Source organism: Jatropha curcas, chromosome 10, assembly GCF_041381405.1.
Source record: "Jatropha curcas cultivar XTBG-Jc1 chromosome 10, XTBG_Jcur_1.0, whole genome shotgun sequence".
Classification (NCBI taxonomy): domain Eukaryota; kingdom Viridiplantae; phylum Streptophyta; class Magnoliopsida; order Malpighiales; family Euphorbiaceae; genus Jatropha; species Jatropha curcas.
The window spans coordinates 2,051,984-2,065,629 of record NC_143160.1 but is presented as its reverse complement, the minus strand read 5'-3'; the positions used below and the strand labels follow the sequence as shown (position 1 = coordinate 2,065,629).

At 35.9% G+C, this 13,646-nt stretch overlaps 3 protein-coding genes across 7 annotated transcripts; all 3 read right to left on the bottom strand.

Annotated features, from left to right (window-relative positions):
• Positions 1 to 765: 765 nt before the first annotated feature.
• Positions 766 to 4,023, bottom strand: LOC105648443 (silicon efflux transporter LSI2). 4 transcript variants are annotated; one of them, XM_012234828.4, is made up of 4 exons: positions 3,775 to 4,023; positions 1,968 to 3,262; positions 1,654 to 1,843; positions 766 to 1,323 (listed from the first exon to the last, which is right to left on the bottom strand). In XM_012234828.4, exons 2-4 carry the CDS (start codon positions 3,159 to 3,161, stop codon positions 1,061 to 1,063), a joined length of 1,647 nt encoding a protein of 548 aa, XP_012090218.2. In that variant the 5' UTR covers positions 3,162 to 3,262; positions 3,775 to 4,023; the 3' UTR covers positions 766 to 1,060. The 4 variants fall into 4 exon arrangements, with proteins under 4 accessions (XP_012090218.2, XP_012090217.2, XP_020540666.2 ...); XM_012234827.4 differs by having other exon boundaries at positions 3,746 to 4,022; XM_020685007.3 differs by lacking the exon at positions 3,775 to 4,023 and adding an exon at positions 3,655 to 3,718.
• A 1,776-nt stretch (positions 4,024 to 5,799) lies between these two features.
• Positions 5,800 to 13,349, bottom strand: LOC105648442 (silicon efflux transporter LSI2). 2 transcript variants are annotated; one of them, XM_012234825.4, is made up of 4 exons: positions 13,211 to 13,349; positions 6,786 to 8,003; positions 6,469 to 6,658; positions 5,800 to 6,321 (listed from the first exon to the last, which is right to left on the bottom strand). In XM_012234825.4, exons 2-4 carry the CDS (start codon positions 7,977 to 7,979, stop codon positions 6,059 to 6,061), a joined length of 1,647 nt encoding a protein of 548 aa, XP_012090215.2. In that variant the 5' UTR covers positions 7,980 to 8,003; positions 13,211 to 13,349; the 3' UTR covers positions 5,800 to 6,058. The 2 variants fall into 2 exon arrangements, with proteins under 2 accessions (XP_012090215.2, XP_089571815.1); XM_089715689.1 differs by lacking the exon at positions 13,211 to 13,349 and adding an exon at positions 8,084 to 8,365.
• Positions 10,295 to 13,344, bottom strand: LOC105648441 (hydroxyproline-rich glycoprotein family protein). The gene is made up of 2 exons (XM_012234823.4): positions 13,211 to 13,344; positions 10,295 to 12,092 (listed from the first exon to the last, which is right to left on the bottom strand). Exons 1-2 carry the CDS (start codon positions 13,301 to 13,303, stop codon positions 10,689 to 10,691), a joined length of 1,497 nt encoding a protein of 498 aa, XP_012090213.1. The 5' UTR covers positions 13,304 to 13,344; the 3' UTR covers positions 10,295 to 10,688.
• Positions 13,350 to 13,646: the final 297 nt, after the last annotated feature.

Sequence of the window (13,646 nt, the reverse complement as noted above, 5' to 3'; positions counted from 1 at the left end):
AATATGATAAACATTTCGTTGAAATAAAAGAAAAGAAAATCCACTCATGGTCTTTGGCAGAAGTCAATGACGACTCCCAGCCGCTTGAATTTGGAAGTTAAAACCTGGCAAAGGGTAATAGTAAATTCTAAAACCAGAGGATCTGTAGTTCAATTAGCATAAAACAGCAATTGAAATTGTTCATCCAACAAAATTAGAACGTTTTCAATCATTCAAAAAAAAGAGTAATCACAAGAACTTACCAAGAAAACCCATATTCTAATATTACAAGATTTTCGCCCACTTCAATATTCCAAAACAATCAGCAACTAGTTTTCCTTCCTACTTGAATCCGAATCAGAATGCCATGCAGAAGATCAAAGAAAGGGACAAACTTATGGGGAAGATAAAAGCACGACCTTTTCGATGAAAGGGCAGTGTGAACGTAATCTTTAAGCCATGGGTCCCTCTACGATAATACCTCCTCCTCCGAGGAAAAAACCTAGATGTAATTGCTACCAAATAGTAGAATTCAACTAATACCTGAGACCTTACATCTGCGATTTTGTTAGAAATAGAAATAAATTGTTAGAAAAATTAATTGGGATATGAAAAAATAGTTAAAAATACAGAACCGGAATTATCGAATCTTGATCTTGAAGAGATTAATTTTCTCTGCGCTCCAAGTGTGAATTACTGTGTGATCATTTGTCATAGGTATTGCCCATATGCTTGATTCAAATTGGCATTTCTCAAACAGAATTTCACAAGGAGAAGCACAAGATATGCATACAACTAGTAGATGTGACTTTTGAGGTACATTTCTCAACAAACTTCCACTTTATAGTATTATTACAAAATGATGGTTTCTTGGATCGAATTCTACACAGAAATAATTGGTAAACACACATAGAGCTTATGTTTCCGCATGTGATTTTTGAAAGAGAGAACTTTTATACATAATTGGCAAACATTCGATTTGGGATTAAGGCCAGCTGACCCCAATGAATTTGGAACTGCGTTTTGTTGTTGTTGTTGTTGTTGTTTATATGCCAAGATGGTTGCAGAAGCATATTTCGTATCATCTTATGAGCATCAAACCAACAGCGGTAACCAAAATGGTAGAGGGAACTCCAAATTTAAGATGCTTCCAGAAAGTTAAGTTGTATCCAAATTGCGGAGCACGCCGAGCTTGCTCACACACTATCAAGTTGGCAGCTGATCCCAATAATGAGAGATTCCCAGCTACAGTACTCACCCAAGCTAAAAATAGCCATGCTTTCTTCTCATCAGCTGCAGAAATTGCAGCCGCTGATGCTGCTACCCGTCCACCAAGCAACAGAACTAAGACGATATAAACAAGTTCATTGTAAGAAAATTAAAAAAAGTAGTGCATACATCACTAAGAAATGCTTTTTATGTTGCTTCATGATAGTTTGCAACAAGTTCTATACTGCAAGCAATGTCCGAGCAGTTTCTGAAAACATAGAAATCATCATCTTGCTCCCTCAACATATGATTTACGACAAATTCACAATAATACTGAACCAGGTTATAAACACCTTGAGATTTACTTCTGACAGTGTTAGAAAGAGATTGAGCCACTAAGTTCACACTGAGAACTTAGAACCAGAAAATTTTCACTCAAAAAAGAACAAGTAAAGCGTAACATACCAGTTGGTACATTTGAGGCCAAATTTGACAGGACAAGTATGACAACGGCAAGAACTGCTGTCCCAGCAGCACTATCTATATGCGCATGAGGCTCCATCAAGTCCCACAAAGCACTTGGAATTCCAGTTTTGTTAAAGCCATCAACAGTGATAAACATTCCACAAAAGAAAATCAAAAGAGAATAGGAGACCTGGTCAACAGAGAAACAAACTCTCGTTCATTCTTTGTTAAGCAATTTCTACATTATATTGATAGAATCAATTCTAATAATTTTACTAGTAAAAGAGAAAGCAGATCATCATCACAAATTTTACCTTTTCAAGGCATGGCCGAGCATCCTTGAAATCAAGAACAACAAGAGCTAGAGCAGCAGTAATTGCGGTCCATGACATATTAAGACCCATAAGCAAAGCAATTAACATACCTAAGGTAACAAGATAGACAGATGATTTCCACAACGTCCTTTTCCATTTTGTGGAAAATTCTGGCTTTTCTCCTGAAAATTCCTGAACAACTACATCTCTCAACTTATCCATGGATGCAATCCTCTTTGAAGGAACATGTTCCTCTCTTTTCTGAGAAGACACAGCAGTTGTTTCCTCTTTTGATGCATTTGAATCCCTTGCAGACTCGTATGCACTAGTAGTGCCACTGTGGATTTCATTCTCATTTGAAGTTATTCGGTTTCGAAGAGTCTCAGCATGGTTCGTGTGTCCATTCATATTGGGGGAGCTTTGCATGTTCAAGGACTCCAATCTAGAGTTCCATTCTTGAGAATTTGCAGAAGAAAAATGTGACAGAGTAGCAGGTGAAAACCGATGAAAATTGACATCCTCCTCTCCAACGACTTCTGCAGTGGCATCTTCCTCATCCTTCTGAGTAGAAGACAGCAACTTCCAGTACATACACATGAGTATAGCAATATTCACAACAATTCCCACAAGCATGGCAGGCAGAATTCCAAAAAGAAAGTCCCCAAAAGAAATCTTACTCTGAACTGCTATAACCAGATTTTGAGGGTTGCCAATTGGAGTGGCTGAAGAACCAATATTTGCACTTGAGGCAAGGGCAAGCAGGAATGGGTGAGGAGGTAGATTATGTTGCCTAGCAATTTTCAGTACAAATTCAGTTAAAACTACACAAGAGGTGTCATTGGTGAAAAGGGCACTCGAAATGGCAGAAACCAGGCAAATTCGACAAAGCAAGTCCTTGGCTCCCTTGCTTTTCCATGAAAGCAACTTACCCAAGTACTTGAACATATCTGCTCTCTCAAGATAAACACTAACAACCATGGTTCCAAAGAGAAGACCAAGAATTGGGAGATCAATTGCGGCATATGCTTGATCTGGGGTCATGACACGGAAGATGACCATAAGCATAGCCCCTAGAAGGGACCCTGCAGTCCTCCCAACAGGTAGGAAAGGGATAGAAGGGAAAACTGCCAGTATCCAGAAGATTGAAAAGGCAATTGAACCTAAAACTACTTTCACTGAAGAAGCCAGAACCATTTTTGCACCTTTAATTTCTTGTTCTTATATATCAAAATTTTCACCACAATAATCCTTATCCAAGAGGCAAAATGACACCATGACCATTTCAAGATTCAGACCTGAAAATATCAAATACTACAAGTTAAGGAACTACGAAAGAATATTAAACAAACACTCCATACAGAGCAAAAAAAAGAGACGTTAAAAGAACAGTTTTCTCTATACAGTGAAATCTTAACTAAACAAAATACTTCGAAATAAATAAACAAACAAGATATAACAAATTCATAATTCGAAAATAAACAAGGAAATAACGAGTCCAAATTTTTTTTTTTTTTTTTCTGTTTTAGAGTTCTTGGAAATAAAAGTACAGGATTCAATCAGTTTTCAATATATTAAATTTCTGAGTTGCATCTGAAACCCAGATTCAAACACGCTTTTTATGTAAAGGTTAAAGATAATAACATATCATGTCATTATCAAATTAAATAACTGGATTCTGGAAAACAACCCAAGAAAAAACCTCGTACTGAAGCTAAATCCTTTTAATCTAAATCAGTATAACCAACATAACATATCCTCCATAACATATCCTCACTCACCTGAGCAGAAAGTGTCAGTTAAGTTATACCTTGAGAACCAAGTTGCTGTTGGACTCCTTGCACGGCAAACACCAAAAGGCAGCAATGAAAGCTTAGTTTAGTATTAAAATTATAAATAATTAGGAAATTAAGGATTGGATGGGATTGGATTAAAGTTTATCTCTTTCCAATTTTTTTTTTTTTTTTTTTTAAGTCAGAAAGTGGAGAAAAAGATGGATCACTGGCTGACATAAGTGAGAGTTTCATTTCCTGTTTACCTTCTGTTTATCTGGAATAGATCATCTCCCCATGGCAAATAGGTCAAATACCCAGTAATGACTAAAATCCAAATTTGTATTTGTCCTTTCTTTTGTCAATTATATTAATTGTTTGTACAGGTGTAGGTTTCAAATGAAAATAAAATTAAATTTACGATTTAAATATTAATGTTAATATTTTAATTAGAAAAAAAAAAAAAGAAGATGCACCGTCAATTATGAAACAATTATTAAACACGTCGTTATCAGTGACCACCGCCGGAAATGTGGATCAGGGACACAATTGGCTATTTGACAGGGAAAAACTAATAATTCCAGTTTTTTCCACAATGATAATTAAACAAATTATTAGGAAATCATTATTTATTTATATTTTTATTATTAAAAACATAAAAGAAATAAGGTTGAAAATTTCAAACTATATGTAATTTAATTTTTATAACTCATATTTACAATAACTCAATTTACTATGCAATTAATAGCAAGTATTTGAATAGTATAACAAAACAGTACAGAACTTTCGCCTCAGCCATAGATTTTCAGTGCTAAGAACATTTTTTTTTTTTTTTTTAGGATAAAAAGAAAATAATGATAATGGAAATATGCTCTTTTTCGAATGACATTTTGTCTCAATAGCCAAAGATTTGTCAAGAAACAGAATTCTAATAGTAACGAATATATATATATATATATTTTTTCCCTTTGAGATGAATATAGGAATGCTTTCTATTTTCTAATAGTATATTATGAACTAATTATTCTTTTTTATGTACTGTAATAAATAGAAATTATATTATACTAATAATCCATAAATGAGATTTAATTAGGAAAAAGAATTATTATATTACATTCTCTAATTTGGAGGCGTTTGCAGATGTGCATGAACATTTGGAGCATATATATTGCATAAACCTATGATTTTTTTTTTTTTTTTTTTTTTTTTAGTTTTGGCACCCATCAAATAAAAAAAATAATAATTTAGGAATATATACAAAGCACAAATTAAGAGAATCAAACTCCTAATTGCAAGCATTATCTAGATTTGTGAATAATCAATCGTCATTGAAAATCAAATTAAAGTTAAAAGAATATTTTTTAGATTCTTTTTAAGATAATATTGGAGAATTACTTTTATAGGAGTCTATAAATTCTTATATATATAAATAAATAAAGTAGTAATAATTATACATACAAAATAATAATAAATATAATTTTTAATTGGTCTTCTTATATTTTTTTTGCAGAAAAATACATAAAATGAGAGGTTTCGAATTTCAATCCTCAAAATCATATAAATTATCATAAATTTACTGAATGAAAAATTATCCCCTATTATATATTATACATTATTATTTTGATACTCAGACATATAAAAATAATTGTACTAGATGAGGATGAGATGATAATAAAGTTTTAGTTATTGTGGCTGTGCTTTATTGTTTGTTTTTAGATGTCAACATCTCGATATGATAATTCCTTTTAGATGTCAACATTTTGAACGTGCACAAGTCCTACACATGCTTGGTATTTCACCGGTTAAAGACTTCAGAAAAAGTGCGTGCGATGTTGACCCAATCATATTAATTAACGGTAATCAAAACCATTTACTTAAGCTAATTTCAAAACCAACTTTTGTTGTTTTTTTGTTTAAAAAACAATATTTTCAATCAATTACTACAAATAAATAAATTATTAGTTTATAATAAATCATAATAATTTACTTTAGTATTACTGAAGTAATTAAATAACCGGCTGAAATTCATTAAATGCAAATTATTAATATATATATAATCTCCATCAGGTGTAATCTGTTTAGTCTTTTCTATATCTTATAAATGATATAAAGAATGGAAACTCTCGAGTTCGATTATCTCCATCGCAAGAGAAATATAACACATAACAGATAATTAGGCTGAGATATATCTCTTATGGGCCCTCTAGCTAAGCTAACCACCTTGCTTGGGCTGTTTCATGGGCTCTAAGATCTGACATTTTACAACGAAGACTAAGGCCCATTCCGACTCAAAACTTTCGTTGCCAAAAGGCTTGTCTTGTATCATCTTATGAGTATCAAACCAACAGCAGTAACAATAACGGTAGAGGGAACTCCAAATTTAAGATGTTTCCAGAAAGTTAAGCTGTACCCAAATTGCGGAGAGCGGCGAGCTTGCTCACACACTATCAAGTTGGCAGCTGATCCCAATAACGAGAGATTCCCAGCTACAGTACTCACCCAGGCTAATATTAGCCATGCTTTTTTCTCTTCAGCTGCAGAAATTGCAGCTGCCGATGCTGCTACCCGTCCTCCAAGCAACAGAACTGAGATCATATAAACAAGTTCAATGTAAGAAAATTAAAGAGATTTGCTTTTAGCAGTGTTAGAAAGAGATTAAGCCACTAGTTTTCACAGTGAAACTTAGAACCAGAAAATTTTCAGACCAAAAAGAACAAGTGCAACATACATACCAGTTGGAACATTTGAGGCCAAATTTGACAGGATAAGTAAGACAACAGCAAGAACTGCTGTCCCGGCATGAGTATCTATCTGTGCATGAGGCTCCATCAAGTCCCACAAAGCACTTGGAATTCCAGTTTTGTTAAAGCCATTAACCGTGATAAACATTCCACAAAAGAATATCAAAAGCGAATAGGAGACCTGGTCAACAGACAAACAAACTATTCATTCCTCACTAAGCAATTTCTACATTATATTGACAAAATCATTTCTAGCTAGCAATTCTAATAGTAACAAAAAGAAAGCAGATCACCATCACAGATTTTACCTTTTCAAGGCATGGCTGAGCATCCTTGAAATCAAGAATAACAAGAGCTAGAGCAGCAGTAATTGCGGTCCATGACATATTAAGACCCATAAGCAAAGCAACTAACATGCCTAAGGTAACAAGGTAGACACATGATTTCCACAATATCCTTTTCCATTTTGTGGACAATTCTTGCATTTCTCCTGAATATTCCTCAACAAATACTTCTCTCAACTTACCCATGGATGCATTCCTCTCTGAAGGAACATGTTCCTCTCTTTTCTGAGAAGACACATCAGTTGTTGCCTCTTTTGGTGCATTTGAATCCCTTGCAGAATCATATGCACTAGTATGGTCACTGTGGATTTCAGTCTCAGTTGAAGTTATTTGGTTTCGAAGAGTCTCAGCATGGTTCGTGTCTCCATTCATATCGGGGGGGATTTGTATGTTCAAGGACTCCAATCTAGAGTTCCATTCCTGAGAATTTGCAGAAGGAAAATGTGACATAGTAGCAGGTGAAAACCGATGAAAATTGACATCCTCATCTCCAACGACTTCTGCAGTGGCATCTTCCTCATCCTTCTGAGTAGAAGACAGCAACTTCCAGTACATACACATAAGTACAGCAACATTCACAACAATTCCCGCAAGCATGGCAGGCAGAATTCCAAAAAGAAAGTCCCCAAAAGAAATCTTACTCTGAACTGCTATAACCAGATTTTGAGGGTTGCCAATTGGAGTGGCTGCAGAACCAATATTTGCACTCGAGGCAAGGGCAAGTAGGAATGGATGAGGAGGTAGATTATGTTGCCTAGCAATTTTCAACACAAATTCAGTTAAAACCACACAAGAGGTGTCATTGGTAAAAACGGCACTTGAAATGGCGGATACGAGGCAAATTCGACAAAGCAAGTCCTTGGCTCCCTTGCTTTTCCATGAAAGCAACTTACCCAAGTACTTGAACATATCTGCTTTCTCAAGATAACCACTAACAACCATTGTTCCAAAGAGAAGACCAAGGATCGGAAGATCAATTGCAGCATATGCCTCATCTGGGGTCAAGACACGGAAGATGACCATAAGCATAGCCCCTAGAAGGGACCCTGCAGTCCTCCCAACAGGTAGAAAAGGGGTAGCTGGGAAAACTGCCAATATCCAGAAGATTGAAAAGGCAATTGAACCTAAAACTACTTTAACAGAAGAAGCAAGAACCATTTTTGCACCTTCAACTTCTTATTCCTGCATATCAAATTATTCACCAAATATTTCACAGCCAGAAAGAAAAATAGATACTATAACTACTTCAAGATTGGTCAGACCTGAAAATGTCAAATGCCATAAAGCAAACAAACAGTCGATGCTTACAGAAAGCGAAGAACATTAAAATCTTATCCGTTCATGTACCAATGTACATAATTAACGTCCAACTTGTGTAGTTATCTTTGACTTGTACGTAGTTGCCATTGACTATTTAATCTAGCCTAAACGTAACTACAATGTTATCCACAAACTTAGTACTCACATTTCATGCAAATAATACTAAGTATTATACAATGTGCAACAGAAATCAATCATTCTTTCTTTACTTCAATGAAAATTATCACAAGCTAAAAATATGTAATAAAAAGATATATCAATTGCACATATACTAAAAATTATTCGAAGGAAAGAAATTAGAGACAAAGATGAGATTCTAATATAATGAATGTTCTTTCCATCAAGATGCTATATAGTGCATGCAAAAGAAACATGAAATATTTTACTCATCAATTACCTTAAATGGTTAATTGTTTAATTTAAATGCTTGGACGATGGTATGGGTAACAGCAAGACAGAGCTTTACCTAATTTTGATTACTTAAGACAGCATTAATTTAGTAATGCAATTCCTTTATTTTAACATATCGTAATGCTTATGCTAAACGCCTAAAACCCACTTCATTTCTCAATAAGGAAAAAATTAATACTATATACTTATGTTCCAATAATAACTATAATCCTTTCTTGAGCTTATGCTCTCGTCTTTCTTTACCCAAAAAAGGAAAAAGAATACATAAGAGAGGAAGATTATTTATTAATTTAAAATTATTGAGTAAAACATAATATGAATATAATGCATGTGAAGAATCCAACACAAGTGCTTGGACTGTTTCGTCGGCTACAAGTTCTGAGTAGTTACGACAAAGACTTAAGGCACATTCCTCCCAAGAGCACAAATTCTGATTTTTAAATATATTTTTAATTCGTTGAAGGCAAAATTTTACTTGCAGAAATCTTATGAATGGGTTGCCTATACGGCAAACCACTATCATTTGAAAAAATTATCACTTCGTAATATATACTTTCACTCAGTCCGATATCTTCATTTGTATCTAATAACTTTATATTGATACACAAGTGGATCCATTCACCAATATATGCGAGTTTTTTCCAGCCTGGATTATATACTATACTAATAATTATTTTTCAACGAATTTATTAAAATTTTTGTCGATCATAAAAATTTCAACTTCATACCTACCCCATATCCTAAATAAGAGCGGTCGAATCAGAGCATGCCTATTATCTGATAACAAGCACCAACAGAAGGCGTTCTATTTTATACAAATAGCAAGCACTTTACAAGCAAGCAGCAGAATGCAATCCACGTGATACTATTTACCCATCGAGCTCACCTATCCAAATACCAAATTTTATGACAGATGTGCCCTAATTTGCTCTGATGATGTGGTTGATTTTTGGGCTACAGAATTTCCCAATGGAACAGAGTACTTGCTAAAAACTCATCTTTTGTAATGATCTTTTGAATAGTGCAAAACCCAAGTTTTGTTAGTCATGGGCTGTTTCTTTCTTTTCTGTCGGTTTATTTGTTCGTACAAGCAGGTTAGGTAGGACAAACACGTCAGACTTGGCCGTTACCTAACAACTACTATTTGGCTTGTCATGAGCCAGCATAACAATTGCTGGCATGGGTTCAATCCATAAATGGCATCTCTGTAATATAACAAAAAAAAAATTTTGTGCGCTTATCTACACTCTGTTTCCATGTTCTATAATCTATATGCCATTTAGTATTTAAGGATCAGAGCCACACGAGCATGCAATTTTTCTATTTTGAGTTCAAGGGTTAATAATAAATCCCTTAAACCTAAGCCTGGAATGTCTCGTGTTGCGAGGACTAACCTGAAGAAACTCCAATACACAGAAGAATAAAAAAAAAATGCATATATCTAGGAGAGGCAAACAGGGCAAAGCCAGTCAAATAATTTAAATAACCAGTTTGTGCTCCTACAAAATCCGGAACATGAGACTGCCTTCTTGAGCCATTCACAAAGAAGCATATAGAAAAAACTGATGCTGCTACTATGCAGAGTCATACAATGCTGTATTATCAACTGCGGATGCAGGGAGTTTGCATGCGGTGAACACAATCTTAATAAATTCTATGGGCAAATGGCGCGATAGAGATCCTGCTTATGTAAGATTATGCCTGTCTAATGCAAGCCCCTGCTTCTAAAGACAAATGCAAAGTACATACAACCAGAAAGATTATTATAGAACTCGAAGGTTATTGTATAAGGAGAGATTTTTTTTTTTTTTTTTTCTCATTATCACACAAGATAAGCAAAAACCATCTAGAACACAACACCTATATGCAAGTGCTATTTTTGTATAACAACCAACTACAAGGAAAAAATTGAAAAGAATTTTCAGTTCTCATACTAATGATCCCTACAAACTATTTTATCTCAGCACTTGTCATTTGGATCACTTTTACCCATGCAATGATCACCGTAATCTCAGACTTGGTGAACAGTACCTCCAAAACGCAGTTGCCTTCAGACTTACATCCGAAGGTATTCAGGAAAGCAATATTGTTGCTCGTGCATGGATAGAGCAGAGGCTATTTTGCAAGGTTTCAGAGTCAGCTGACCTCTGGCTGTAACAATGGGAAGAAAGTCCAGTTGTTGGCAGGCCTAGCTTCCTTCCCAGCAATTGTTTCATTGGCCCACCACTCAGAGCTGATAGTGGGCTTATCTGGTACTTCTTTTGAATTATCAAAGTTGAACTCTTTGATTGACCCAAGTGTGATAGAACGATGTTTTCTATAGCAAGGCTCTTCTTCCGTTTCTCCTGAGGGTTTCTCAGGCGTTTCATTGGAAGTTTCCCCGATGTGTAAACAATCATTACTATTAATTAGAATCTCCTCACTGTTTATTTGTTCCTCTGCCATACTGTCCTGTGGGCATTCTGAGAAAGTTCTAGATGATGTCATTGACTTGCTTTCAAGACAACGTGCAACCTCTTCACCACTCAATTCGAATGAGACTCTATGATCGACTATATTTTCATCATTTTTAGATGCATTTTCTGAGTTAGCAAGGGATGCAACCTCAGAAATCTGGTTTTCCAGAAGCAAACCATCTTGAGATGCAGGCACCACACAATCAGGCGTTAAAGATCCAGAACCAAGCCTTGAACGCAGCCCCACACCATCTGGAGTCACGGACCCAGAACCAAGCCTTGAACCTAGCCCCACTCCATCTGGAGTCGCAGTACCAGAACAAAGCCTTGAACCTAGCCCAACTCCATCTGGTGTCAAAGTTCCAGAACCCAGTCTCGAGCCCCACTTACGAGTGGTAAAATGTTCAAAGCCCAAGAGCTTAGGCGCTTCCCCCATACGGAACTCAAGAAGGGGGTGTCTATCAGGGAAAGGGGAAGAAGTGCCTGAATTTGATATTATTGAGCCTGGTGAGATGAGTTGACCACCTGGGCTTCCAGGGTACAGTGGATAAGACTGGAATTCATAATGGGATAATGCAAACTTTTGATTTGCCCCACTGTTTCTTCGAGCACGCTCCAGAGAAGATGTCAGGAGTTGAGCAAATGGCACTTCTGGGGAAGAAGGTGTAGTCAACTGAACAGATTCAGGAGGAGGAGTGAAGGGAGCGGTTGATGGTTCAGTAGTGAAGGCAGAAAACACAGGTGGAGTGACTAGCTGGGTTTCATGAGCATAAGGACCTATGGCAAAAATGGATGCAGGCCCACCAGGGGAGTATGCACTCACTGAAAGAGCAGTAAGAGAGAGCAATCCTGCTGGTGACTGGGTGACAGAAGGGGGATCAGATTGGAGGAATGAAGCAGGAGAAGAGGGAGGAGCAATGAAAGGAACAGCGGCAGCAGTTGAATGTGTTTGATTTTCAGCAGAAGTGACTACAGCTTGCGGTACTTCTGGTTCAGGAACAAGAACAGCATGACCAATTCGCTTGCTATTTTTATGAGAACCAAAGCACCAGTACAGACTCCAGCAGCCTCCCCATCTTCTTTTCTGTGTTGAAATAAGAAAAGAGAAAGATTGTGAAGAACTAGTTCCAAGGGAATCAAACCGAACATTCTTTTTCTTATTGCAAACTGTTCTGCATTTGACAATGGGACAGCATCCCTGAAGCATTGATAACACGATAATTGACTCAATTCAGAAGTACATTTCCCTATATCTATTTTTTCTTTTCCTATTGCCAACAACTAAGAATTCCATTACCACCTGTAATTGCCCTTCACTTACCCCACCCAAGCCAAACAAGCACACATGCATGCAAGTGGACATACAGGGAGAACCAAATTGCTATCCAGAAGCCCAGTCTAGTAATGAGGAAACGGTTACAATTCTATTCCTAGAAGAGCTGCACCGAAGAATGACGTTGAAAGTTTTAAAAAGCTCCTGAAATGACATTTCTAGGCTAAACTTGTTTTGCATTGAATTTAATGTTTTTACTGGCTATCTAAAATCTTTTTTCCACTACAGATAGTGTTTCTGAACACTCTCTGCTAAGCACGAGAATAAATTTCCGATGTTGCAAAATAAACCGAGGGGATTCCAAATTCTAAGTGCATAAAACATCGATCTTTTGTTACCTTATCCGTTTCCCATTTTCAGAAATAAAACTAAAAATCAAAAGTGGGCAATAAATAAATGCCTAGAAAAAAAAAAGTCAATGAAACAAGCCCACAAGGTGAAAATGAAAAATAGAAAAAGAGAGAATTTTCAGTTCTGAAATTTCACAATTCAATACCCGATAAAGCTAATATCAAAATTACCCGAAATTTGTTTCTCAGCTAGAGCAACAAAATACTAAAAACCAGACTCAGGATCCAACATTTTACTCTCTTCCCTTCCCCCAAAGTCTCTCGGTTACGGAAACAAAATTATAATAAAAGCCTTAAAACGTTTTATAAAAGAAGAAAAAGGAGATAAATAACTGAACAAAATTTTCAATCAAACAAAAAATAGATTTTTTTTTCTACTTTGCTGGCATTTTCCCACTTCACAAACAGAAGATGAATCATAATCTAAATTTGAAAAAAAAAATGAGGCTACAATATTAGGAAATGATTAGAACAGGTAAATATAAATCTACAAGTGCGTGCTTGTATGTGCGTGTCTACCTGAACGACGGTTGGCTGGACACGAGACTCGGCAGAAATGATGGCAGTGGCTGCGGCGTTGATAGTCTCGACGCTGTTGTTAACACTTCTCATCTTCTTCGATTTGGAAACAGAGTTCGGATAACATATCAGATTTGTGATTCGATCTTCAAGTGCAAAATAAATCGCAGAGAGATAAAGGGAGAGAGAAGGGTCAAAGACTCAAAACTGTTCTAACAATAAATCAAGATATAAATAAAAATGAAAATAATAGATCAAAAACACTTTCTTTCTTTCTCTAAAAACACTCCATCTCTCTCGTCTCTTTCAGTTTCCGTTACTCTCCGGTCCTTATCCTCCAGTTTCATCCGCTCTGTAACTTAATGATCGCCACGTCATTGTGTAACGACCCACCACTTTTTTATTTATTTATTTTGTTATAAGGAAAAAAAGTTTG

Coding starts and splice junctions, on each gene's coding strand:
- LOC105648441 (XM_012234823.4), bottom strand. CDS start 13,303: ATGAGAAGTGTTAACAACAGCGTCGAGACTATCAACGCCGCAGCCACT. Junction 12,093..13,210: donor TCCAGCCAACCGTCGTTCAG/GTAGACACGCAC, acceptor ATTTCAACACAG/AAAAGAAGATGGGGAGGCTG.
- LOC105648443 (XM_012234828.4), bottom strand. CDS start 3,161: ATGGTTCTGGCTTCTTCAGTGAAAGTAGTTTTAGGTTCAATTGCCTTT. Junction 1,844..1,967: donor CTCGGCCATGCCTTGAAAAG/GTAAAATTTGTG, acceptor TCTGTTGACCAG/GTCTCCTATTCTCTTTTGAT. Junction 1,324..1,653: donor GGCCTCAAATGTACCAACTG/GTATGTTACGCT, acceptor ATATCGTCTTAG/TTCTGTTGCTTGGTGGACGG.
- LOC105648442 (XM_012234825.4), bottom strand. CDS start 7,979: ATGGTTCTTGCTTCTTCTGTTAAAGTAGTTTTAGGTTCAATTGCCTTT. Junction 6,659..6,785: donor CTCAGCCATGCCTTGAAAAG/GTAAAATCTGTG, acceptor TCTGTTGACCAG/GTCTCCTATTCGCTTTTGAT. Junction 6,322..6,468: donor GGCCTCAAATGTTCCAACTG/GTATGTATGTTG, acceptor ATATGATCTCAG/TTCTGTTGCTTGGAGGACGG.